General features: G+C 31.5%; 4 protein-coding genes across 6 annotated transcripts; 1 reads left to right on the top strand and 3 right to left on the bottom strand.

Moving 5' to 3' along the window:
* Positions 1-128: 128 nt before the first annotated feature.
* On the bottom strand, positions 129-1,326 carry LOC105121016 (umecyanin-like). Its single transcript, XM_011019482.1, has 2 exons — positions 1,060-1,326; positions 129-642 (listed from the first exon to the last, which is right to left on the bottom strand). Exons 1-2 carry the CDS (start codon positions 1,232-1,234, stop codon positions 281-283), a joined length of 537 nt encoding a protein of 178 aa, XP_011017784.1. The 5' UTR covers positions 1,235-1,326; the 3' UTR covers positions 129-280.
* A 3,227-nt stretch (positions 1,327-4,553) lies between these two features.
* Positions 4,554-8,345, bottom strand: LOC105121015 (glucan endo-1,3-beta-glucosidase 14-like). 2 transcript variants are annotated; one of them, XR_841457.1, is made up of 4 exons: positions 7,879-8,345; positions 5,923-6,956; positions 5,164-5,341; positions 4,926-5,020 (listed from the first exon to the last, which is right to left on the bottom strand). XR_841457.1 is itself a non-coding variant. In XM_011019481.1 (3 exons), the coding sequence occupies exons 1-3, from the start codon at positions 7,937-7,939 to the stop codon at positions 4,934-4,936; spliced, it is 1,182 nt and encodes a 393-aa protein (XP_011017783.1). In that variant the 5' UTR covers positions 7,940-8,343; the 3' UTR covers positions 4,554-4,933. The 2 variants fall into 2 exon arrangements, 1 of the variants encoding a protein (XP_011017783.1); XM_011019481.1 differs by lacking the exon at positions 5,164-5,341 and having other exon boundaries at positions 4,554-5,020; positions 7,879-8,343.
* Positions 8,346-18,697: 10,352 nt separating this feature from the next.
* On the top strand, positions 18,698-20,775 carry LOC105121013 (chloroplast thylakoid lumen protein). The gene is made up of 4 exons (XM_011019480.1): positions 18,698-19,163; positions 19,753-19,892; positions 20,209-20,281; positions 20,429-20,775. The coding sequence occupies exons 1-4, from the start codon at positions 18,779-18,781 to the stop codon at positions 20,536-20,538; spliced, it is 708 nt and encodes a 235-aa protein (XP_011017782.1). The 5' UTR covers positions 18,698-18,778; the 3' UTR covers positions 20,539-20,775.
* Positions 20,776-21,194: 419 nt separating this feature from the next.
* Positions 21,195-25,962, bottom strand: LOC105121012 (methyl-CpG-binding domain-containing protein 11-like). 2 transcript variants are annotated; one of them, XM_011019479.1, is made up of 3 exons: positions 25,825-25,962; positions 25,625-25,733; positions 21,195-22,262 (listed from the first exon to the last, which is right to left on the bottom strand). In XM_011019479.1, the coding sequence occupies exons 2-3, from the start codon at positions 25,706-25,708 to the stop codon at positions 21,483-21,485; spliced, it is 864 nt and encodes a 287-aa protein (XP_011017781.1). In that variant the 5' UTR covers positions 25,709-25,733; positions 25,825-25,962; the 3' UTR covers positions 21,195-21,482. The 2 variants fall into 2 exon arrangements, with proteins under 2 accessions (XP_011017781.1, XP_011017780.1); XM_011019478.1 differs by having other exon boundaries at positions 25,843-25,962.
* Positions 25,963-26,277: the final 315 nt, after the last annotated feature.

Here is a 26,277-nt window from a genome sequence, read left to right as displayed (position 1 = left end):
ATAATGGGGCGGCGTCATGTTCATAATATCAATGGCCTTCAATCCTTTACGTAGCCAGTACCATGGCAAAATACTTTAAATAATATTTGAGATATTAAAACAAACACAAACCATTGTGACCGCTCAAATTAAAAAACAAAATTCCTGTTGATCCATAAAATCGAACAGTTTTATTCAAATAGAAAATAATAAAAGCCAACCAATATATCATCAAATGAATGATCAAGTACACAGAAGCTGTATGACACAACACTAGAAAATTGCTACTACCATGGGCTAGCTAGAAGTAATACACGAAACTTATGGCAATGGACATGAACACCAAAGCAAAGGTAGCAACGAGACTTGAGGAAGCTGAGGATGGTGGAGGCGGTGGCGGCGAGGTCGAAGGAGTTGTAGGCGGTGTCCCTGGTGGTGAGGGGGTGGAGGGAGTGCCGCTGGCAGCTACGGTAATGGCTAGTTTTTGACCTCTAGTGCAGTGGTTAGAAAATGTGCAAAAATAGTACTGATTACCCGTGGCATTGAGGGTGATTGTTGCTGGTCCACTTGTCAAAACGTTGCTTTGACTTGCTACGTTGCAATTATCATAGTCACTCTCGGAGACTGTGGCCACATCGTGCACACCTGCACTGAATGTGAACTCTGCCAAAGCAATAATTTTGTCACATAAATTGAAGCAATCCAACTAGAGAAAATTAAAGTATGAATGTTCCAAGTAATTCAGTGTTTCAGAATTAAAGAAAGAAGAGGATAAATATAAAAAGAAGTGTATATGATTAGAAATATAAAATAAATTTATTTTTAAAATGAAAAAATATAACAAAATAATGTATCTTCACTGTCTCCGTTTCTTTTATCTTAAAGCAATAATCCATCTCAATTTCAGTATCGAGATTAAGAACTTGAAAATTTATACTATGTTATACTATAGTTCACATACTAATCATCTTAGAATTCTTGGATTTAATCTTAGAAGATCAAGACAGGAACTGACAAAAAGGATCACAGGTAAAGAAATTGAGTGTTGCAATATTAGCGTTCTGCATGTGCCAAACTTACTCAAAGTGTCACCAACAACGAAGTTTTTGCCTGAAGCCCAGCTAGAGTAGAAAGAGGAGTCAGAAGGGGCTTGCCAACCGGTGCTGTCTCCAACCTCATACTCTGTTGCCTTTGAGCTATGCAACAGTAGCGATGCAGCTCCTAAAACCACAAAAACAACGAGAGTACTTCCCATATTGGCTGGTGTAGCTAGTAATGTGTGTTCTCAAAAGTTAGGCCACCCCTTCTGCACTGCTTGTTTGAGAGTGAGCTTCTCTAGCTAATCTCCTCCTGTATATATAGTGGGAGCTGGGATGTTGTCTTTAGAGAAATTTGGCCCTTGGGGCAATGGACTGTTGCCATTTGGAGGGAGAAGCTTGCAAGATTGACTAGTAATTTTTCCCTTCTTTCTTTTTTATTATGGGGGTAGTTGTTGAATGGCATCGGCATCAAGAAGTAAAGAGGTGAAAATGACTCGATAACACCATGAATAAAACTCATCAAGTATCGGTATTTGTAGTCATGATTTGGGATTCATGCAGAGAAGGTTACACAGTGATTAATCTAGTGTAGTGCACTGCTAATTAATTGTGAATATTGATTAAGGTATTAGAAAAAGAATGCATTCAAGATTGTCACTAATTCTCATTATAAAAAGCTGTCACTAAATCATTCAAAATGTCATCTGAAAATTTAACAACGCTCGTGAACACCACTATACACCTAATAATGATGCTAAAAGTCAATTCTTTTGTATTCAATATGTTTTTTAATTAAAAAATCAAAGAAAACGAAGGAGTACTTTGGACCATACTCGATTTTATTATGAGCAATATGTTTCTTTAAACAGAAGATCTCAGCTATGAATATTGTCCCTAGCTCTTCAAAATGTATGACTCCATTTGGAATTAATCAACTTTAAACTATTCATGTTTCAATTATATATCATATGATCCAATTATACGAACCATGGGTTAAGTAGATCAACATAGTTAACTCAAATAAATTTAAAATGGTTGTTTTAAGATTTTTATTTAAAAAGAAACATAGTTGAAATGAAATGGTTATTTATTAAAAAAAAATTAATTTTTTAAGAGTTAAATTGGATCTTACATGGATTTTAATTATGTTAATTAGGTCACTGGTTAATTTGATGGGTCTTCTAGAATTGATTAAGTCAACTTTTAATTTGATTGGACACAAAACCCGACCGGCCGGTCCATGTCAACAAGTTATCCTCTGAAGGAGATGGCTTTTATAACAATGTTACATATCACTTACGATGTATAGACAAATGTGAACTATGGTGCTGTCTTTTTTTTTTAATGGTTTCTGGTTTTACATTTAGCTGACCAATGGCTCACGGGATACCAAGTCGCTGGCTACAATATTGAGTGTAGCGTCATTCATGTGTTAGGCTGATGAAATGCATGGAAATAAAGAAATTATAGTCGGTTCATAATATCTTCTTCTTCAAGCCAATGACCAAAAAAAAGATGAAGGTGACTACAGCCTGCAGACATGCATCCAATTGCTCAAGGATATGTATTACAAGTTGGAAAAAAAATATATGTTTATTCTTTTTTTGTATTTATATGATCACAATAGGCCTTTGTGAATTTTATTTCAGTCCTTCAAGCCAAATTCTTGTTGTTGTTGTTCTTCTTCTTCTTCAAAAATCGAACAATACTTGCGAGAGAGAAGTTTCCCCTGGCTATACAACGCGTATAAACATGGATGATTCATTTTCACATTTAATATTTTCTCTGTGGCCTTAAAGACTGGTTCAATGGTAAACATGTCCATTCTCCTCAAAAACAGTTTCGATTCAGGGTTTAGATATGACCGATTGATGTAAGTGTTTAAGGTTCTTTCAAATATTTTGAATTTTAGTATAATTTGAAGTAAATTTCTGTGTTTTTAAAACAAACATCTTTTTTTTTTTAATTTATTATCTATGTTTTTTATCCTAAAATAATAACCAAACAGCACCGAAAAGAGTTACACAGAAAAAATAGTGGTGTTATTATTTATGTAGTTGCGTAAATGAAAGGAAGTTTCACAGAAGGTGACTTCATGGATGACATGATAGAAGCCCAAAATGCTGGCACCCCACTTCCAATGAGGTCAACGTTCAAGCACGGCTGCGTTTCTCTAATTTGTTTTCACGCAGAAAACACTAATAAAGTAAGCAGAAGTTCAACAGGCATCATCAATTGAATACATTTTCTAATATTGAGTGCATATTTTCTTAGTAATTGAAGTCTATCATAGGGTAGTTAATGACTTGGTGACTGATATTGCGAAAGCCTTCACCAGATTCACTTTGATTTGGTAAGAAAATCCTTTTGGTTAGGTTCAAGTTTATTAATAAAATTAAGAAGGGAACACTCATCATCCTCTTACATGTTCTTATTTATTTCTAGATATTCTTGAACCATTCTAAGCTTCTAGCTAGCTAGCTTGGTCTGTTCTCAGTATATTAATGAGGCTTCTTGATCTTGGAACTCCAAGTGATAGACACTTGTCGCATGTGGTGCGGTGATCATCCACCATCCAAGAAAACATTAAGCAGAAATTAATAAATATACTGAAAGTTACTGCTGGCCTGCTTTTAATGCCTGAAAATTAGTTTAAATGAAATTAAAATTCGTTCGTTTTTCAAAGAACAGTAGACAGATATCTTGTTTTGTGGATTTGTGTAGCCTGTTGTCGAAGCCACACCTTTGTAGACCATAAAATTTAACCTGGTATCGCGGGGGCGCATCTGGCCTTCACTCTGCTTCAACAGCAATCGATATTTACATCCTTAGAAGGCCTTTTTAGCTGGAGAAAGATACCATGCAATAAGGACTTCAAAATTCTTTTAGCCCAGTATATGAATGGAGGAGACCAGTTAGCTTAGCCTTGAAATCTTTCAAGTGTTCTCACCCAGACACTGATGGAAGCCAATTTGTTTGGAAGATTTGATCGCTCCAATAAACTGTAGGGAGTGAACTTACTATATGTTTTCCACATCATGCTAGGCCGCAAAGCTCAAACTGCAGAAATCTGAGTCCAAGCATCGAGGAATATAACAGTGTGCTCCTCAATGAATATGTGATTCTCAAACTAAGACCCATTTACATGCATCCGAGTGCTCAGGAAAGAATTTCAGCAAGTCATTGCGATCTATTGTTAACCTACAAATGCACTCTGGACCAAGCTAAACAGTCTCCTATCAATAAACTTACTAACCAACCTGGACATTGATTCTTATTATTCCTACAAAACCATTCTTCTCAGGCGGAAAGATGGGGCGATTCAGAAGTTGTTTATGAAACCGCCATGGGAATGGAGACCGCTCCATATGGATTCAAGCTCTTCATATGCAAAAGAACTATCCAGCACGGCACACAGCATTAAGGTTTGCTATTGCTTCCCATTTCTGATTGCGTAACATGGAAGGTTTTTAACTTTAAATGCAGTAAAAATACACAGAAAATCTACCTGTCTCCATGCAGAACTTTTAATCCTTCCAATAAAGCAGCAGATTCTTAAAAGAAATTTGGCTTGAGACAGATGCTTCTAAGGAAACTAGTCCTAGTCATGATCACAAAATCTTTTTGCCTAAATACAACAGCATATGCACAAGAAAGCTATAACAGAAAAACACTAAAGGATCTATTTGAGAGAACTAATATACATTTGCTGAAATAGATAAAAAATCAGCAATTCTTGGGAAATATATTATGCAAATTACAAAATCAATGTTCGTATCTCTTGTACTCTGAGTGACATGAATGGTATCGAAACCAGTTGTATTTTTGTACTGTGTTATCTGAATGGTATCGAACCTAGAAATTTTGACTTCCAATGCTGGTTTCGCTCTAATATAATAATGACTGTTCCGACATTATTGTTTCAGAAATAGAATCAAAGTGGCGGCAGAGATTGTCAATATCAATATGTAGGACTTGGTCAAACCTTGAGATTGGACAGCCTGCATGAGCACAAGTGAAAGGGGTAGAACGAATAAGAACAGGAAAGAACCCTAATTAGAATTTCGTCATTTAGATAATAGTAGGAGTCACATGATAGAAAAACACATGCAGTCACACATAAACTACTTCATTGTTCTTTCACCTTCCTCAGTTCCCCCCTCCCCGACTTATGATGATGGGCTGTTGATAACTACTGCATACACAATTCCTCTACTGTTTTGAAAGAGACATGCAAATTCCCCGGTGATAACTTAATATGTAACCCCTGAAATTCAGCTTCCAAAAGACAGCACTTTGATGGTTGTTCAAAGAAGAAAATCCTATAGCATCATAAAATTTATTATGTCAAGGAATGATTCGAGATAACAAAGATTATGATCATATATGATAGTATAGGTACTCAAATAAACTCAACCCACTGATGTCTGTAGTTTAGTTGCTGCATAATTCTTGAAGAGAGAAGGATCAGAGACTCAGCAGAATGCGGAACACAATGTAGCGTTTCCTTGCTAGTAATGAAGAAATGGTAAAAACGAGACCAAAACGAGCAATTCCAATGATAGATACCATATATTATTAGTTTAGACTCAAATATACCAAGCAATGATGTGATTGGGACATTAGGCTCCTACAGTTGGACAAAACGTGGACACATGCCCATAATCCATCTTATCCACAATGCAAGTCCTCGTGGAACAGCGGAGGGCTCCTTTCTTCATTTCCTTTTTCTTCCACTTCAGAAGTGAAATATAGATGGTATGCAAGAGAGATTTTTATTTTCACCTAATATTTTGAGTCTTTTCTCAAAATAACCTAATTATTTTTATCAAGAATAAACAGTTTGAATCCCAATATGTTGCCTTTTGAATGACCTTGTGTGTTGGTATAAAGAGTCTCGTACCTTCAGAGATAAAAGTGACGATTCTGCAGATGAAAGTCCATGAAACCCAATATCATATGAAATGCTTCCGTCAGGCTTGAAAAGTCCAAAGTTCCTCTCAGAAGTTGGCCCAGACTTCAAATTCTCATTAAATATAGCAAAAATATAGGCCTTCACCACCATTCTTGGCCTAAGTGGAGTACCTTTCTTCTTTGCAAGCCTCTTACGCAGGTTATAATTAAATGTTCTTGCATTATTAACTGTTGCTGCAGCTTCATTAGCATCTCCAAGTGAGGCCCAACCTGTCTCGGTGACTATGACTTCCATCTTTTTGAATCCAGCGTCTTCCAGAGCAGCATAGGTTGCATCAATCTGAGCATCAAGCATGTTATCGTAGTGTAAATCTGTTTTCGTATCATATATTCCCTTGGTTTTCTGGAAAAGAGCATAATTAATATCAATATTCTCTGGATCACTCATGTAAGCTAGGAAAGGGTAAGCATTCAAGCAGAACGGAGAACCAATTTGTGAGAAGAACTCCAAGAGCGGCTTCATGTATTGTGCAACATTCTCTTCAAATATACACGAAGAGGGAGGGTAAGAATTATCAAAAACAGCTTGTGAATGTGATGTAGTAATCTGAACTACATCAGCCAAACCAAGCTTATCCACGGCATTGTAAATATTTTTAACAGCACCCAAAAGTGCTTCCCAGAGTTCATAATCACCTCCTCCCAAAATTTCATTACCCACAGCAATCCCACAAACACTGGTCTTGGGAAGGAATGCTTGCACATTTTCTTTAACCCAAGTCATGGCATGGCTAGCGTTAGCACTCATTTCTTTCACCAACCCATTGGGGAGCCCAACAACAAGTTGAAGCCCAGTGCCGCTAAACGCCTCAAGGACACTGTGATCAGCATCATAAATCCGAACATTCTTAATCTTTGCTGCCCTGAGAAGTGTAGCAACTTCTTCTGGTGAGGGAATGTTATCTGCAATTCTTCCGTAGTTTATTCCATAGGTCCCGGTGAATGTCTCTGCTGTCAGAAGCTCTGGAAGAACAAAAAACAAGAATAAGCAATCGTAAAGATAGTTTCTTTAATCACTTCTAATTTGTTTCAAGACACCAAAAAATAACATAGAGCAAAAGCAGAAACAATAGATGAGGCCAATGAAATCCTTCAAAATGTATTGAATTATGTAATGAGAATTCAATGATCAAGCAATCATATCCAAAATAAATTTGACTTCTTATTCTAGTTTGATTTTCTTATTCTCTGCTGCGTGTTAACCCTTAGATGCAAGACCAATGAATCCTGATATCAATCATTGAAAAGACAGGCTGAAGACTGCTATGGTACAATTCACAGCAGCTCATAGGCTAAATATAGAAAGAAAGAAGACTCAATAATTCAGCAGCACTCACGTAAAACCGAAGTTCCATTACAGTAAAATCATCCTCAGACAAGGAGCTCTATCAAAGAAACCATTTAACTTCTTTCGGCTCCTTACTTAGAAACCAAACAAACAAGTGTGATCCACCAAATGATGATGAAACCACAATTTCTATAAACAGCGAAACAATAAAAATTCCATATAAAAATTCGGAAAGTAACAAAGAAAAATAAAATATCAAGAACAACGAAACAAACTCTCTTAAAAATTTATTAACATGGAGCAACCATGGTGCGAAAAACAAAAGAACAAACACCATACAGTGTTCCAATTGACTACAGTCAATACACTTTCAAGTCACAAAAATTAAAAGCAACCCAGGAAAATTTACCTTAAAACAAACAATCCCAATTGCAACAACAAGAAGAATATGATTATTGACATCAAAATACTTAATGATCCAAATTCCATTCAATTAAAAAAAGATAAGAGATCAACCCAAGAAAGATAGCAACAAAAAGAACCCATTATACTAATCTAATCAACTAAAGAATAAAGCAGAAGAGAAGAAAAAAGTACCAATCTTCTGAGCAAAGAAGACCAAGAACATAAACAGCAACTGATGATGATGACTTTTCATTGTAAAAATCACAGCCAACACACCAGAATCAACGAAGCAATTAAGCAAAGATCTCTATTTGGATTAACTCCTTCAATGTAACTGAAATTCTTCTTCTTCTATGCAGCTGGTAGTCGCATGCCATAAGACAGAAAAAGACTGCTTCTTTTAACTTTTTAGCTTCTACACATGGTCAAGTTTCAAACTTTTTCTCCTCGCCATCGATTAGCTTCTTTTTGAATCTATTAACTAAGTTTTTAAAGGGGTTTTTGTATCTAAATCTTCTCTATAAATACACTTCAAACCCAAGTCTAAAAATTGCAGGAAAAATTGAAGGCAGAGGAGGGTTGAAGGTTTTTGGTTTTGGCGGTCCTTTTCACATGGACTTTTCTTATAGAAGTGAGTGAGGGGTTTTTGTTCGAGTTTTCATGGCTTCATTGAAATTTGTCCTCAACCTATTAATTAATTAATTAATTTTGTGAAAAGGGAAAAAAGACAAATTCATTCAAGTCCCGAGTAAATTATTCTGTCGATTCGGTACTCAAAGTTTTTAACCTGACAATCTAGTCCTCTTAGCATTTGATGTTTGTCATCTCTATACCTTCATCTTTAATTGCGTATTTGCAGAAAAAATATCAAGGTTCTATATGATGATCCACTCTAGATAATGAACTCGTATTTCTTGTTGATGTACTTTCAAAAATCATATGAAAAATATTTATTAAACTAAATTTTAGTTCAAGAGAGGAAATGAAGTAATCTTCAAGGGAAATTTTTTTACATACCAGCATTAAATTCTCAATACTCTTTGCTTTCGTTATAATTGATATAGTTTTAGCTTACATTCCAATTAGTTATTTTTTGAATTTTTTTTCCAACGACCTAATTAGTAAGGATGGTGTTTATACAACTAAAGATTTAATGCATGGACAATGACTTGTATTTCTAATCATAATTTATAAATTAGTCATTTTTATTTTTTTAAGCATTTAATCCTACTTTTATATTCCAAAAGAATGGGTTATTCCTCAAATAATGAGATTGTTTGTTATTATTCTTTTTATCCAATTGTAAAAAAAAAATTATTTAGATGGCCAAATAACTTTTGTTTTTGTACTGGGCCTACAAATAATTGTATTTTTTTAATTTTGATTATGTAGAAACTAAAATAACATGTTTTTTATTCACAAAAATCTACTTTTTATTTATTTTACATGAAAAAAATTAATTTTATAACAATTTTAACTAAACATATATTTTTAAAAACATATATTTAAAAAAAAACACAATTACAAATATTTTTTAAAACTTATTTTTTTCAATAACTATCTCAAAAACTTACCACATATCAAACACGCACTATAACTCAATCGTATACCTATTTCAAAGTAATTAAGTAAAATTGCAACAATTGTGTGCCTTGCTAAACAAGATTCGGTGCCTTGATGGGTTCATGCAATTAGGCATTTTAGAGCATTCAAATTATTTGAATTCAACATATACAGTTGAGGAATTGAATTACTGAGTTTTTAAATAGACTAAATTAAAAATTAGTTGATTCTTAAGGGACCAATGCGTCACTTGACCAAAATAATTTTCCTTTCTTGCCTTGCGAGTGAACAGCAATGCTGTGTGCTCTTATTGGTATGTGTTCGCATCCCTGGTTGGAAGTATTGCATTTATTCTTACAAACCACGCGCTTACCATGCACCCTCCTCGAAGGGACATATAAAATGGACAAACAAAAATAATTGTGGTTTAGGTGAGTTTGGTGAATTACATCACATCAAAAATAAATTTTCGATTATTGGTTTTGGTTTACCAATTTTTTTTTGATAGATTTGGATGTTATATACTATAATTAAGTGATTTTTATTTTTTTAAATGATCATTATATGTTTTGGATCAATTTTCATTTATTAAAATCTAGTTTTTTTATCGGTTGTGTTTTAAATAAATTATTGATGTTTTATTATAATTTTTTTTTGAAAATAAAACTTATAATAATAATATAAAACATACACCTGTCATCGAATTAACACATGAAGAGTAAAAAAATAACTGAAATTGAGCTTAAATATTTATGTCTAAAAATACCATTATTGTAACTTATTTTTGAGTTATCGCGCATGTGTGTATGTATATATATTCAAAGGAAAAACTAAATAATAATAATAATGAAAAAAAGATTTCAAAGTGTAAAAAAAAATAACTAGAAATTAGTTGAGAAAATTTAAAAATATAAAGATTAAAATTTGACAACATATCGTCAATTGAAAAGAGCTCAGCTGACAAAAAAAATTTGATTAGAGAAAAAAAACTTCAAAATTAGATGTTTATGAACTTAATTAAATATTATTAAATATTTAATTGAATTTATAAAAAGCTTGATTGAAATAAAATTAGATTTTGGAGTTAATTTAGGCTTTAATTGGAAGAAATTAAAATTCTTGAATCAAATTATAATTTTTGAGAGTTAACTAGATCAAATCAAGAGTTTAATTATATAAATATTAAAGTTTGTTGATTAATTAGAAACTTGATTAAAAAAATTTGAAGCAAGAAACTAAGCTAGAAAAAACACATAAATACAAAAACTGTAATTAAACTAAAATAGGATTAAATTGAGCTCAAATATTTATTTTTACATGTACTAATTTATTATTTTTTTAATAAGTTAAATACATGTAGTTTAAATTATTTAAATATTATTTTAGCAAGAAAAATTAACACTGCTATGCTTACTCATCATGCTATCTTAAGTTACAAGTAATTGTGAAAATCATTGCCCAGCTAACTCTATGATATGTTTCATGTCATTATGTCGTTAGGGTTTTAGCTTGGTTATCATCTGGGTTAATATGATTATTCTCTCTAAAAAACGCTAATGACATCATTAAAATACCATAAGTTATCAATTAATTTATTTAGATGTTAATTACTGAGAAAAACCTCAAACTAGCCCCTCACCTATACACTCATTTCAATTGAGTCCCAAATCAAAAGATTTTATCAATTCAATCTTGAATAGTTTTTTAAAAAATCAATTATGATTTTCTAGTAATAATTGATTATGTTTTTGACCCTATGTCCATATTTTATGCTACAATACGATGTTATTCTAAAAAAAAAAACAAAAAAATTAACATAAACTGATAAAATGTATCCAATTGGGAAATCTTTGAAATATTTAGTGATTCATTGATAATTGTTTTTTAAAGTTGTCACATGAGAACTCTATAATACATAGGAGCTAATCTAATTCAAGGTTTTTCTAATTCAATTTAAATTTTTTATTTTTAAAATTTATTTTTAATATTAATAATTTAAAAATATGAAAAATATTTTTTTTTAAAAAAAAAACACCACGTAACGGCAAGGAAAAAAGACACGTAGTGAGAGGAGGGTCATCGCGCTGTCTGCTTTGGAAATAAAAGCACACTATTTCTAAAGCGCGTGGATAAGTGGTTCTACTTTTTGAAACGTAAATTGACTTGCTTTTGACCGAGCCTCTCCAATTTTGCCAAGTGTCATTTCTAAAAAAGAAGAAAAAGAAAAAACAACAGCGATGGATGGCGATGGCAAGAGGAAGTTACTTGACACTTGACCAGATAAAAAGGCAAAAAGGATTCATGGAGTTTACGCGGCACTTACTTCTGGTGCTTGTCGGGACGATAATTGTATCCACTTTATAAAAATATTTTTTTTATATATTTGAGGATTTTTTTATAAAAAAAATAAGGGATCGGTAATATATTATCTGTCCCCTTAATAAAAATAGAAAGAAGCAAGAGCAGGGACGCTGCCTTGGTCCTTTGTTGTAGTTATCATTTTTTTTTTGTATTTTTTTTTAAATTACCATATTCACTACCCTTTAATTTTAACATAATTTTTAAATATTATAATTATAATATCACATATATTAAGCAGGGAGAATTTAATAACTAATATTAATAATAATAATTACTAACCTGTCAAACATGTTTTGGAATCACGTATGATTCAAAACAAATAATATTGACAGATTGGATAGGGTTAGTACAATAATAATTTTTATTTGAATTTTAATAATATTTTTCAATTGTTATCTATACGATATAAAAATAATAATACTAATAATAAATTATTTATAAAAATCTCTTTTAAATTGTTTTTTTTTTTTACTTTTTAACAAATTTTGAACATGATCTTATCATAGTTATAATTTTTTGATTTTTTATCACATATGAAATGTGAATATACTAGTTTGATATTTTTTTAATTTGTTTTAACAATCATAATTTTTTTTAAAAACATAAACAATGATTTGAATTAAAAATATTGTGTTTGCTAACATAAATATAAGATATATTAATAAAAATATTAATCTCGATTAAAAAAATAATTTAAAACTATTGTATTTTAATTAATGTTTAGTAATAATATCAAGAGATGTAGATATTTTTAAAGTTTAAAGAAATCTTGGTTCCCCGGATAAAACTTATGCATAAAAAGTACTAAATATCTATTGAAATATGATCGATAAAGAAATTCATATCCTTTGATTTGATAGAACTCCATATCCTAATATATATTCGTTTTCGTAAAGGTCCTCTAATTTCCATATCAGTCCTCGTCCAAGGAAGTGTCCATTGCAAGTACACGTGATTTTTGTTTCCGTAATCGATTTTGATTAAATAAAATAAACAAATCATAAAAAGTCAACACTTTTATATTTATCAAACAAAGTTAATTGAAGTGATTTTCGAAAGAATTATATAAATGATTATTATTATTATATATGAATTTTGCTGGAGAAAACATATATAGCTGTGAAGGAAATTATATGCTGTTTAGATTATAATTACCAAATTTTATAGTATAAGAGAGAGATAAATATAAGGATAGAAAAACATGAGATAGAGAATTTAAAAAATAATTTTTAAAGAGGAAAAAATATTATTATCATTTTTAATGATTTATATATGATTTTCTATTATCCGCTTGTGTTTTTTTTTCTCTTCTTTATTATATAAATATTAATAGTTATAGTTTCAGTGTAATAAATTTTTCTCATCATCACACCCGTTTGGTGTACTGGTTAAGTTGAAGAAACAAAGCAACGTTGTCGAGGGATCGTATCCTTTAATCATAATAATAATAAAAAAAAAACAATAATAATAACTTGAAAAACCACATAATGAGGTTGTAAAAAAATTGTGCTATGGTGGCTAATTAAGCTGCTGGGATCGTATCCTTTAATGATAATAATTGCATTCTGATTTTAAAAAACTGGCACAACAGTGAAGCTCCTCCTCTTTTTTTATCTTTATTTTTTTTAATTCAGGTTTTTTTTTAATTTCATTATTTCTTCTCAATTTTATACTTTTATACTTTGATTTTTTTAACCATTACTCCAATTATATCTAATTTGACTGAATCACCTCAAGGTATATATAAAATAAAAAGTGGAGTGGAAGAAAAGCGGTCAACATCATTTTTATATAATTTAATTTTAAATTATAATCAGATAAAAGTGAAATTCAGATATTTTTTTCTTAATTATTTTTAATTGTTCACATTCTTAGACTTCATTCTTTAAATTGATTACGTTAATTAATTTATGTTGTAGTAATTTTTGAATAGTTTAATTTTAAATTCAAATAAAGATAGGATAAGATAAAAAAATTTCAAAATTATCAGCTAATAATTCTTTATAATTTATATATTTATTACTAAATTAAATGAGGGTGTGCCTATGAACTAAGTAATAGTCAAACAACTTGCAGTGTTCCATCTTAGACATAAATGAGTCATTATTGCAGCCCTCTATGAAAGTTTGACGCGTAAACCATGAATTTAAAAGCAAGAGGGCATGAAAGACAAACAAGCTTTAGTGTGTTCATCAAGTTGGTGGGCACTGAGAAATGGAGGATTTGCAAAACAATCAGCTTTAGCACAAATTCAAAGCTGACAAATGTGACAGGTAATGAACGGCTGATGTCGACCCAATATGACAAGAATATATTGGAGTGTTTCCACTCTAAAAATACCCTAATGGCACGTTGATATCCTACTTTAATTAGAGAGGGACCGTGAATGGAGAGATTTGAGAACAAATTGGATTCAATGATATGATTTATTACTAGGATCATCTTGGATTTACGTTTAGAAAATTATAACCTGAAAGGGATAGGGACTCTTTTTTTTTTTTTTATCTGGTATTTTAAAGTTCAATAAACTCTGATTAATTGGTAATTGGTAGTTTATTAAGAAACAAAGCTTTTTAAAAAAGATAATGCGATTCATATATAAGATTTACACTTCAAATTTTAATTTCAAAATTAAATATTGAATTACTTAAATTAACTACAATTGTTAAATGGACAAGAAATTAGTGTATTTTATCGTGTAAATTTTATATATGAATCATGTTATATTTTAAAAAAAGTTTTATTTATAATAAACTATTAATTAATTATATTGGTGAATGTTTAAGAATATGGTATAAATTGTATTTTTTAAAAATTTAATTTTTTTTATTAAAATTTAATATTTTAATATATTTTAAATCATTTTGATATACTAATTTTAAAAATAATTTTTTAAAAATAAAAAAATAATTTTAATATAAAAAATACTTTAAAAAACTACAACAATACTAATTCCAATTAGACACTAAATCTCTCATGCTTGCTTATGTAATACTAGAGAGGACAAGTTTTTTCCATGATGGTGTTTGAGCTATCTAACATGTGAACGTGATTTGCCGATCGATTGGTGTATAAACATGGGACGGCATACTGATGTGATGTATGCATCCATTTATTGTTTTATATATACATATACATACATACATACATATATATATATATTATTCACTAGATATTATTAGCATGGTTTAAGATACAACTTGAAGATTAACTCAGCTGTGAATCATGGGTTGAGTGAGTCTACATGCGGGTGAGTGTGATGAAATTAAAACCAGAAGCAGCTTTGCTTATATTAATGCTAAGTGGATTATCTTAACCCTAGCATCACCAAATTTCACTAGCATCATTCCTCTACAGATGATTACTTGGAGCACAAGAGTCTTGTAGGTTTCAACTAATTTTCTATCTCCATATATAGACGAAGAAAAAGATTACACAACCTTTCAAGCTCCACACTCTAGCTCAGGCTTCATCATTGGTTACAAAAATCTATTTTATCATGAGGTTAGGCAACAGGATAATTCAGAAAAAGAAACCTGGAAAAAGGAAGCTCATCAAGTCCAACGATTCCAGGTAAGGAAAACAATCGCAGAGTGAAAGTGGACATTAAAAGTGAGAAAAGTTCATCTTTATATTAAAGTGTCTGCCATGGAAGTGATTGTATGCTAACAGCGTGCATGGTTGCATCTTTTTTCTTTGAGAATAATCTTTTTTATATTTTTTAAAATTTATTTTTAATATTAGTAAATCACGTATATAATAACTATGTATTATATATTAATTATAGTTATTAAACTCAGTTTTATCTAGACTTGGAATCTAGAGCATGATGCAAGCTAGGTTTCTAGTTAAATTAAACAACATTTGTTCCAGCAGATAGACTTAAGTTAAACTAAACAAGATATTAACTTAATAAAACCGTATTATAATTTCTAATTCACCTAGTTAAAGTCGGCAGGTGATCATCATCATGTCAATAAAATCTACAAAAAAGAAAGAATTGATTTGAAAATCCAATGACGCGTACCCTAGTCGATTCTTTCGCTGGAGCTGATAGCACCTTTGCATATGTATGCGATATTAAAGTGCCATCTTTAGTTTAAGAGGTGGCTTAAGGAAATGGAGCTTGGTTATTAAGGTCAGCCAAGCTGTCGTCCATGGAGAAGAACCCTTGGGGCTTTTTCCCTCACCAGCTGCTATGCTACACGTAGGGGAATCTACTTTTTCATTATCTTTTGACGAGTCCCTTGTAATTAATGGATTCTCTTTTTGGAAGAGAGGGGCATCTGCCACCCCACCACAGTAAACATCGATAACTTCGACTCAATAATACATTAATAGTATTGTTTGTATTGTTTTAAAAGTGATTCTAAAGCAAAGTTAAACTTTTTTTATTTTGTTTTTAAATTAATTTGTGGGTTATTTTAGATTCTTTGAAAGTGCTATATAAAAAAATAAATTATAAAAAATAAAAAAAATATTATTTTAATATATTTCTAATTAAAAAATATTAAACGATAATAAGAGGACTTTTACTTGACGGAAAGTGATTTTCAGAAAATCACTTTTTAAATTTTTATTTATTTATTTGTCATTAAAAAAGTTAGTCGATGAAAAATAGTTTTCAGTCAACAGAAAATCTGGCTTAATTTTCAGCAAAGTACTTTTATTTTGGACGGAAAACATTTTCTAAAAATTGTGAAAAATTTAGAAATATCATATTATTTGCTGATTATATTAAATTTAATCCTCAAACTTTTGATTGCTATATATATATATATATTTGAATATTTTTTTCCAATTTCATCCCATAAAATTTAATTTTTATATTAACTTTGGTCCTTATTTTTATAATTGTTATTTGCTTTTTATTTATTATTTTTTAATTAAAATTTTTTATCTATCAAATTTGGTGTTTATTTTTTGAATTGTTTCTTATTTTGTTTGAAATAATTTATGAAATGATAATTATTATTATTTTAATTTCTTCATCTTTTAATTTTTTTATTTGTTAGATTTAATCTCTATTATTTTGACTATTATTTATTTTATTTGAGATAATTTATGAATTTTTTTCAATTTCATTCTCTTTCAACTTTTTAATTTGTAAGATTTATTCCTCATTATTTTAATAATCTTGAAAAAAATAAAACATTAATAAATTATTTTCTATGACATAACTAAATACTAAAAATTATTTTCCAACTTATTTTTTATTATATTACCAAATATCATAAAATAATTTATTTTTTTAAAATTTATTTTTAAAAAAACTACTTTCTAACAAATAAACCAAACTTAAATGAATTATCTACATTTGACTAATAGTCCATGACATGTGCAGTGTTTGGTAATGTTTTCATGTGCAGTGTTTGGTAATGTTTTTAGATTATATTATAATTTAAAAGATGTTTTGTTTTTATTATTTAAACATGTTTTTCATTTTAAATTGTGATAAAAATTTGAGTTTGAGAAAAATTACAATTTTTAACCTTTTTAATTTATTTTTTAAACCAGGACTTATTTATTTTAACCGTTTCATTACAAGAAAAATCCCAATGAATCCTTTAATCTTGATTTGGATAATCAATTGTTAACTTGGTACATATGAAAGGTGAGTTTATTCTTAATTCTCAAATTGCTTGGAGTATATATTTTAATGTGAAAAATTAAAAATTGAATAACTTGCAAACATATATCACTAGAGTACCTTCTAATATTTATTATGATTCTTATTATAATAAAAGTAAATTAATTGCTATATTATCTATCTTTAACTTGTTACTAGGTAATAAAATTTGCAATATATTAATTAGCAAGAATAAGTTTTATAAGGTTGATGCTTTAAATATTTTCAGAGGCTTAACCCTATTAATAAATAAGTGGATTTTTTTTTCCCATATCATCATCCAAAATTTCAAACTTAAAAAAAGCTCCATGAAGATTAATATTTCTGAATGTATTGATGTAAGCATTAATGATTTATTTAAAACAGATCAATATTTGATGTTTATATTCTATCTAATAATATCTTTATAATTAATACAAAAAATAATTTAATTAGGTAGTACAAACTTACATCATTGCAAACAATATTTTTTTGTAGTTAACGTGATATCCTTAAACTAAATTAAAAGAATTTGTCTATGTTTGGTACCGTGGCTTGCAATTTTTTTTAAAAAATTTTTTATTAGAAAATAAATTTAAGTAATGTTTTGTTAATTTATTTTTAATATTAGTATATCAAATAATAAAAAAAATAAATTTAAACAAAAAAATTATAAATTTTTAAGAATACGAGGCCAGTCACATTCCCAAACAAGTTCTAGATTCATTTAAAAAGATTTGGTAAGGGTATTCATTCTCAAAATAAATAATATTATAATACTAGAAATCATTTTTGTTAAAATCAAGAGTTGATTTGTAAAATCATATAATTTTATGAGTCAATTACATATAACATGTAAAATCAAATTAAAAACTCAAAAAATAATAAAATCAGATTTTATTCATGCAAAATCAATAAAAACAAACTAAATTTACAAGTTTATAAAAAGTATAAAATAAGTGATTTTCTAGCTTTTGTATAAATAACTGATCAACTTGTTCTATATTCTTTTATAAACTAGTCGATCAATTACTCTGTTATGTTTAATTTTATATGTATTTTAATGTGTTTGAATTATTTATTTTATTTTTATTTTAATTATGTTATACTATTATTTATTACTTGATTAAAATTATTAATATATAATTAATTTTAAAAAAATTATTTATAATATTATAATTTTATAATTTGAGTTTATATTTATATTTATAATTTTATAATTTGAGTTTATATTTTATTTTCATTGTTGTGTAAGAAAAAACATTTTTGACAAAAAAATGTATAACAATGTTGATTTTGTTCGTCTTTCGTGGGGGAAATAAACAAGAAATAAAAAAGGAAATTGTCTATGTCAAGTTGAAAGTTTCGAAGCAAAAATAAATAAATAAATAAAAAGATTGTCAGACAAGAATGCCCTTAAGCATTTGAAAAATGACTGGGTCAGATTACAGAATCCAGCAAACCTTATCATCAAGAATAAAAAATTCCAAACAATCAACACCTCTAATTTTTCCCACCAAAAAATACAAGAAACCAAAAAAAAAAAAAAAATCAAGAAAAATGGCGACAACATTTCTCTCGACTGCAAAACCCTTCCTCTCCTCTTCAACACCAACTTCTTTATCATCCCTAACAAATAGAACTCTCCTGTTTTCTTGTCCACAACAAAAATGTAATCCCAGGAGACCATTGACTTCATGCAAAGCTCTCAGTGATGGGTCACATCCAGGACCAGCTGCCTCTCCGATTATTATAACAAAAAGAAGCCTGTCCATTTGCTTCTTAACCAGTTTTGTATTCTCATTGGCAAGTAGAGGTAGTTCTAGTGCCAATGCAGCTATTCTAGAAGCTGATGATGATGAAGAATTACTGGAGAAAGTTAAGAAGGACAGAAAGAAAAGGTTAGAAAGACAAGGAGTTATTAGCTCAGCTAACAAGGAAAAAGGTTATATCCTTTTGGGTTCTTTCATAGCCATGCATCAAGAATGTGTATAATTTTTATTGGACCCGTGTCTTGTTTTTTCTTGATTCTGTTTATTATTGATGAATTTTTGGTGCCTTTATTCTAATTTGATTGTCATCTTCTCCTCTCTATATATAAATATATATGGAGCAATGATTGAAAATGAAGCTTGACTATAATGTATTGTTTCAGCTACTGTTCTTTGTGGCTGTGTGAGAGACTTGCCTTCTTGCAAGTCTCGACTGCATGTATCTTTCAAATTGGGGTGTTATGCATCTCATTTCTCATGAAGAACGTGGTTAAGATTATCTTATTGCAGTCACCACAATTGAACCCTTTTCTTTTATTGTTTGTTTTGAGCATAAACTTGTTGATATCATAATCTGGAGGAAGCATTTATGCACTAGAGTTATTTTTTCTATCTCTCTGCAGTAAGCACATTAACACAGTCCAGTGATCCACCGAGGACCATTTTTTAAGATCTTTCTCAGCGCATTGTCAATTTCTGATTGAATGATGCTTTCTGTGACATATATGGTATTAATTTATGGAATAAAATGATCTGTTGCAGGATATTTGCAAGATCTTGTGTACAAGCTAAGTAAAGTAGGGCAAGCCATAGACAACAATGATCTATCTACTGCTAGTTCGGTTCTTGGGGGTAGCACGGACACTGATTGGGTTAAGAAGGCTAACATTGCCTTCACCAAGGTAAAGGCAATTATTTATGTTCTTGATGTTGTTTGTATATTAGTTGCCTGCATTGTTCTTCTTCTTGAAGAAATCCCTTGCTGCCATTGATGCCTTTGCCTTCACCAAGGTAATCACTGGAGGGGTAGAGTCCAACCATTGGATTCTATAAAAAATGCTGTTCTGTAGAACTGAAGATTAATGTTTCAGCATTCCTGAATTCCCCTTTTGTATTAAAGTCTTGATTTCGTAATGATGAAACTTTTGTGAATCCATTTGTGTATAGCATGTTTCTTTTCTGATAGATTCTGATTACTGCGGTACTGTTTCTCTGCAGCTGAGCTCTAGTCCTGAAGAAAAGATAGAGGTGGACACCTTTAATTCCTCTCTAGCTTCTTTAATTTCATCAGGTTTGTTATTTTCCCACTGTCTTCACTCAGGATCTATGACTTTGATTTCGGCCACACATTTCAACATGGTCATTACGATCTGGGTCTCTGGTAGTAGTCCAGCAGACATCAATGGTTGTATAACTTGATTATGTTTTCACTTTGCAGTTACAAGCAATGACATTGAATCCTCCAAAAGTGCTTTTGTATCATCAGCCACTGCTTTTGAGAAATGGACAACCTTGACAGGGCTGTTTGGACAGCTCAAAGGGCTTTGAAAGGAATCTGGGTTACGATCCTCTTTGTTCATTTCCTTTTTGTTGCGAGGAACATTTGAAGCTTACTGGTTTCTCACCCTGGCTCATGTCATTCAATTCTTCTCTTCACTTTTCTTCCTAGTCCGAGTAGTTCCTACAATTCAAGATCAACATACTATTTTGTTTGCACGCGAGTTGTAATTCCTTACCCAATGTTTCTGAGCTTCGGTTACGAGTAAAAATATTTTTCACCAAGCATCGCAAATATTCATCTATTGGTGACACGAGGCTACTTTCATGCGAAGCAATTTCAAGTCAAAGTGAACTAAATTACGGAACATGTATTCGAACGCGAACTCAAAACAAAGCATGTGAATCCTAATGTTGAACAGCTTCGACGTGTACTAGAGAGGTCGAAGCAGGTTCATCAGTCATAATTCACCTGTCTTTATCCCCATCCTTGCTCCATTCTTCTGTAACTATCTAAGAAACAGGGAATCAGTAACTTGAACCTTACCTGCACCACCCCACATATATAGTCATATTATAACTCTAAATTGATCTACTATAATTTTTACCACGGCCTGAGTCTTGAGCAGGCAAAGGTCGATTTTGAAGGGAAAAAATAGCGAACTCCAAACCACATCATGAAACAAAGTATGAAGAACAATACCACGTAGAATCTCGAACGGCAACTTATTACATAACTGCATGATAATATTACACAAACAGTATTTGATGCCATGACGATACAATGACTACTACTGCAGGCTACTAGTTTAGCAAAGAGCTGCTACATTATACGCCTAACCTGTGCCTGTATTAAAGCATGTCTGAATCAACAATCAGATAGCTATTCATTACAACATTGAAGCTACAGTGATTTAAAGAACTTCACAGACTAAAAGGTCAGAAAGAGGTGATAGAGACGAAACAGGGAATTAAATTACTCTAAATGTAGTAACTCAAGGTTTAACTTCGCCAGCGTTGCTGCCATTCTCAATTGCCTTGGCATCTACCTTTTCTTTGATCCCATCAACACCTGTATGATCAGGTTTCTCACTAGTGCAATTCTCTGCTTCTTTACCCTTTATCTCTCCTTCAGACTCTGGGGCAGTTCTGTTGAGTTTCTCTTCGTCATCTACAGCTTCATCCTTTTTCTCATCATCAATGGCTGCACCTGTTTTCTCTTGTTCGCCTGATCCCTGCTTTGTAGTTGCCTCACCCTGTTGTTGCCCATCCTTTTCTTGCACCTTTTCCTCATCTATTTTAGCAGAAGTCTTAACTTCTTCTCCAGCTCCAGCTCCAGCTTCTTCAACAGGAGCTGCCTCTGTTTGAGTCTCTGCACATGGTCCTTTATTTTCATCTTGATTTTCTTTCATGACGTCCTTTCCCTCTTCTACCTCCATGTCATTCATCTCAGTTTTTTCAGCTTCCTCTTTAGCCTCCTCAGTTCCTTCAAAAGTAGTTTCTGTTTCTTTGCTCTCCTTTGGAGCTGCTGATTTCCTGCTTCTTTTCTTTGGAGGCTCACTTTCTTTCACAGGAGTCACCTTTGCCTTCTCGCTAATCCTTGCTGATCTCCTTGGAGTCTCACCAGTGCCCCAGTCAAACTCAGATACTGCTGGACCACCAGGGTGTGCTCTAAGGTACTGTTCCAACTGTCTTTTGCTTGCAATTTCTTCCCCTGTTGGAGCAGTGAAAATGATCTCACCTTTCTTAGGGGTCCCGCCTTTCTTGGGTACAAACTAAACAACAAAATTGACCAGCAGGTTAGTTGGCTACTCACCAGCACAGACAACCAACAATGCACTAGAAATACATGCTACGTTAAGATAATAACAAGTTCAATGTTAAGCATGTGCCAAAACATTCGAGTAACAGCAGCTATAATGAAAGTGCAACATTATGGAAGTTGAGATGATAGATGCATTGCATTTCCGACTATGAATATGGTCTAGATAAGTCAAATGGCAATGCATGATTTCTGCAACTTGAATAAATTCAGATTCAATGCAATTGCTGTGTTGTTTCTGTTGTCATACAGAGAACCACACATAGTCCCAATGTTTTACTGTAATGCTATACATTGATTCTAGGAAATAATCCTCATTAATAACCTTATGCTAAAGGAAACTTAACATTCAGGTGAGTTCTTTAAATAATATTGTCCACAGTATATTTCAAGTCAATGTAATCTTAACCTCTAGTGAAAGGATTTCTTGGTCATTACCGTGAACAAGAGGAGGGGATTGCTCGGTGGTGTGGTATTATGAGGACTTCAAAGGGCAGTTATGAGGTCAAAGTACAATTAAGTTACCCATTGCACAACCCCAGGAATGCATCTCCACTTTATTTCTATGCTGCCAATCAAAGTTAGGAGAAAAAAGCAGTAATATTTTACAAGCAGACCACCTAAAAAAATTCAGCTACCATGGTTTCCCCGTGAATTCAGCAATGTATATTGGTTGCTGACATTACTTGCATACCATATGTTACAAGGGAGGAAAAGAATGAAGGATGGGCATCCAGATGCCGAAGCATTTGTCCCTTTGTTTCTCAGCCAAGAAATGAAAGGCTAAGAATTAGATAAAGAAAACCTATCATGATGGACCTTTCCCTCCTCATTTGCACCCATCTCCAAAGATCAATCATATGGTGGATTAGCATAAGCATTTAAGTTCTCCACTTTTCTTGCCATTTATTTAAACCAAATAATCAAATCTGTTCTCTTCTTTAGTTTCCATCCCAGTTCTTCTGCCTGCAAAATTCCTCTCCCACTAAACAGTCTTATTAATTTCAAATAGTGACAGTGAATAAAATTCAATAGACTTACGCACCGAATGGAGTACCACCCTTTCAAAAGTACAGAATATATCATGAACTAAAAATCCAGGTTCATGGACTTTATATTATATCTGCAAAAATATATAATCTATTATTTAAGATCCTCCTGCTTTTAAAAGGTTTTCCAGGATGCCAAAAAATGCATAATCCTGACCAAAAATCCTTTACAGTATTGAGAATAGACTCTTCCCCTCAAATGCTCTTTTATTACTCCACAAAAACACAACCTCAAGCATTTAACTGCTTGTAAATTGATCCTGCCACGACACAATAAACCTCAAAGCCATACACCAACCATCATTAACTTCTAGTCCCTGCACAATGTAAAAGCAAATCATTAATAGCTTCAGCTGCTTTTCTGGAAAAAAACTTTGGTTCACCAGAATTTTTCCTCTCTTCTGAGTATATCATTCATGGTTAAAATTCTTCTTCAAATTGCTTCCCACAGAAAATAACATTTTGGATGGAGCTCTAATCTTCCATATAGCCTTCAAAGTCTGTCAAGTCTTCCATGAAATTCAAAACACTTATTTTTTCCACAAATCTCACTAGGAGGATTCTGACTCTGAACTTGCAACCTTTACAGAAATTCCAAGGTGCATCCTTCCCACAATATAAGCAAACCTTATTACATCTCTAAAAGGTTACACAGGGCCCAAAATAACAAGGTCGTCAACTTCCTTATAATTATTTGACTACAAGATCAAGCCTTATTATATCCTTCCAACCATATTAACAAACCATAAAAGTACACCTACAAAGCTTCCAGAATAATAATGTGGTCAACTTCCCTGTAATTATTTGATTTGATACTAACTCTTTTTCCTTAGCTTTTATTATAGCCATGACTTTCTAGGTCCTGCAACATGAAAGAGCAGAAACTCATTTGAATATTCCATCCAAAAGCATTATCCTTGCTTAGATTGACATGTGATCCAAGAGAGTATTGCAGGAAATACCAGCTAAACTCAATGACTGCGTGCCAGCATAATACAAACAAGCTCTCTTTAAAGTTCAAATGACTCCACCATATCAGCAAAAAACAATCCAATATGCCACTAACAGTAAGATTTAACCCAATGTCTTTCAAAGAGCCTGGAAGTACATTAATTCCTCGCTTAAAGCTATTTTGTTTTGCTCCTTCCAATGAAGAAAAAATCTAAGGCATGCAACCTCATGTATCATTTTCATCCTTTTCCTCTGGGAAATGTAGATTATCGCACAGCAAAGCTCATGTTTTAACATGTTATTTCAGCAGTACAAAAGAATACAGCATTCCCCAATAAAAAAAGGCAATTCACGGACTAGAGTTCCATCACTTGAACTTTTAGAATAGCAGATTGATAGTGTAACAAGCTCACTGCATCTCAATGCAAAACCCATTTATGTATCCATAAATATTCTTCAAAATATTCCATAAAACGAGGTCATGGACAAGAGACACCAAAATCTTCAATTCCACCTACAGTATTCCATTTTATGGCCACAACAAAGAGTTCTAAGAGGGAGAATTTGGTAGCAATCCAACCCTAAAACATTTTATATTACATTTTAAGCTCCACTGAAGAAGTGGGTTTGGAAGACAAATTCATAGACAATCCTACAGAGCAGTCTTTTACAAGAAGAGGTTGCTCTCAAAACTCAAACCAGCCAATTTAAGAAGTTTATCCGTTCAAGTAATGGTCCTTGGTATCATAGAACTGCAATCCTATAAATTATTATAGTAAGTAAATAACGTGAATTCATCCATATCTTTGAACCATAAATGCAGCATTCAAAACTGACACAAAAGGGGCTTTATTCATCTGGCATTAAAAACTTTATTAGCTGGTTTGTCTCTAACAGTCTTGTCAATAAAATAGAGAAAACAATGGGAATCTTCCAAAATGCATCCAGTATTATTATAGCAAAAGAACAAAGATAACATGTCCATAAAATAATTAAAAAATACAATTAAAATTAAACAAACATGCCAACAATAAAAATTAATAAAACTACAAACCCACATAATTCTAACACAAAAAAACCCAAAAAATCCCACAATTTGTAATAAATTATAACCCATCACAAAAATCCCTAGTTACCAAATTCTACACCAAAACCCCAAAATTTAACAAAATCTCAAGAAACCCAGCTCGCAATTAAATCAAGATTAGCCAAATTAAAGACCAAAACACACAAATAACCCAAAAAGATTCGAACTTTAAACAGACAAAAAAAAAACCAAGAAGAGAAAACGGAGAGGGAGAATTCAAAAAGGAACCTTCTTTTTCCAGCCAGAAGGAGCAGGAAGCTCTAAAGAGAAACCCTCTTCCTCGACTGTTACAGTCTCCTTATCTTTCTCCATGGAGCTCGAGATTTCACCTTCGCAACTGCAAACACAAAAAATTATTAATAAATGAAACGACAAGTATTTCTATAGATAACTAAACATAGAGAGTAAGCTAGAGAGAGAAACAGAACAAGAGAGATATGTTATACGTTATCCTGTTCTGTAGTTGGTGAACAAAAATACAGACAAAAGGCAAAAAATATACAAAAATTTTAGCTGCTAAGAACACTTTCACGTTTCGATATTAGTCTATGAGAGATTTTCTTTTCTTTTTTATTTTTCTTTATAAAAGGGTTGACGATGAGGTTTAGATTTGGGAAAACTACAATCTAGTTTTTCAATTATTGATATGTTTCAATCCGGTCCTATTTCTATCAATTTATCTGGCATTACCCTTATACTATCAAAATTGTTTCCCCTTTGTTCATAAGCTGTTATTTCACCAATAATTTTGATGGGAGGAGAGTGTGTTACTTGTAAAGATGTTGATAGTTCATCTATTTTCTATATGAAATATAAATATCATGTGGTTATTTCTTTAATTCAAAATTAATAACTAATCAATATATAACTTTTATATGTTA

The sequence above is a fragment of the Populus euphratica genome, unplaced genomic scaffold (genome assembly GCF_000495115.2).
Source record: "Populus euphratica unplaced genomic scaffold, PopEup_1.0 scaffold31.1, whole genome shotgun sequence".
In the NCBI taxonomy this organism is placed as follows: Eukaryota; Viridiplantae; Streptophyta; class Magnoliopsida; order Malpighiales; family Salicaceae; genus Populus; species Populus euphratica.
Note: the sequence above shows the minus strand (reverse complement) of the source record. Positions and strands in the feature narration are given on the sequence as shown.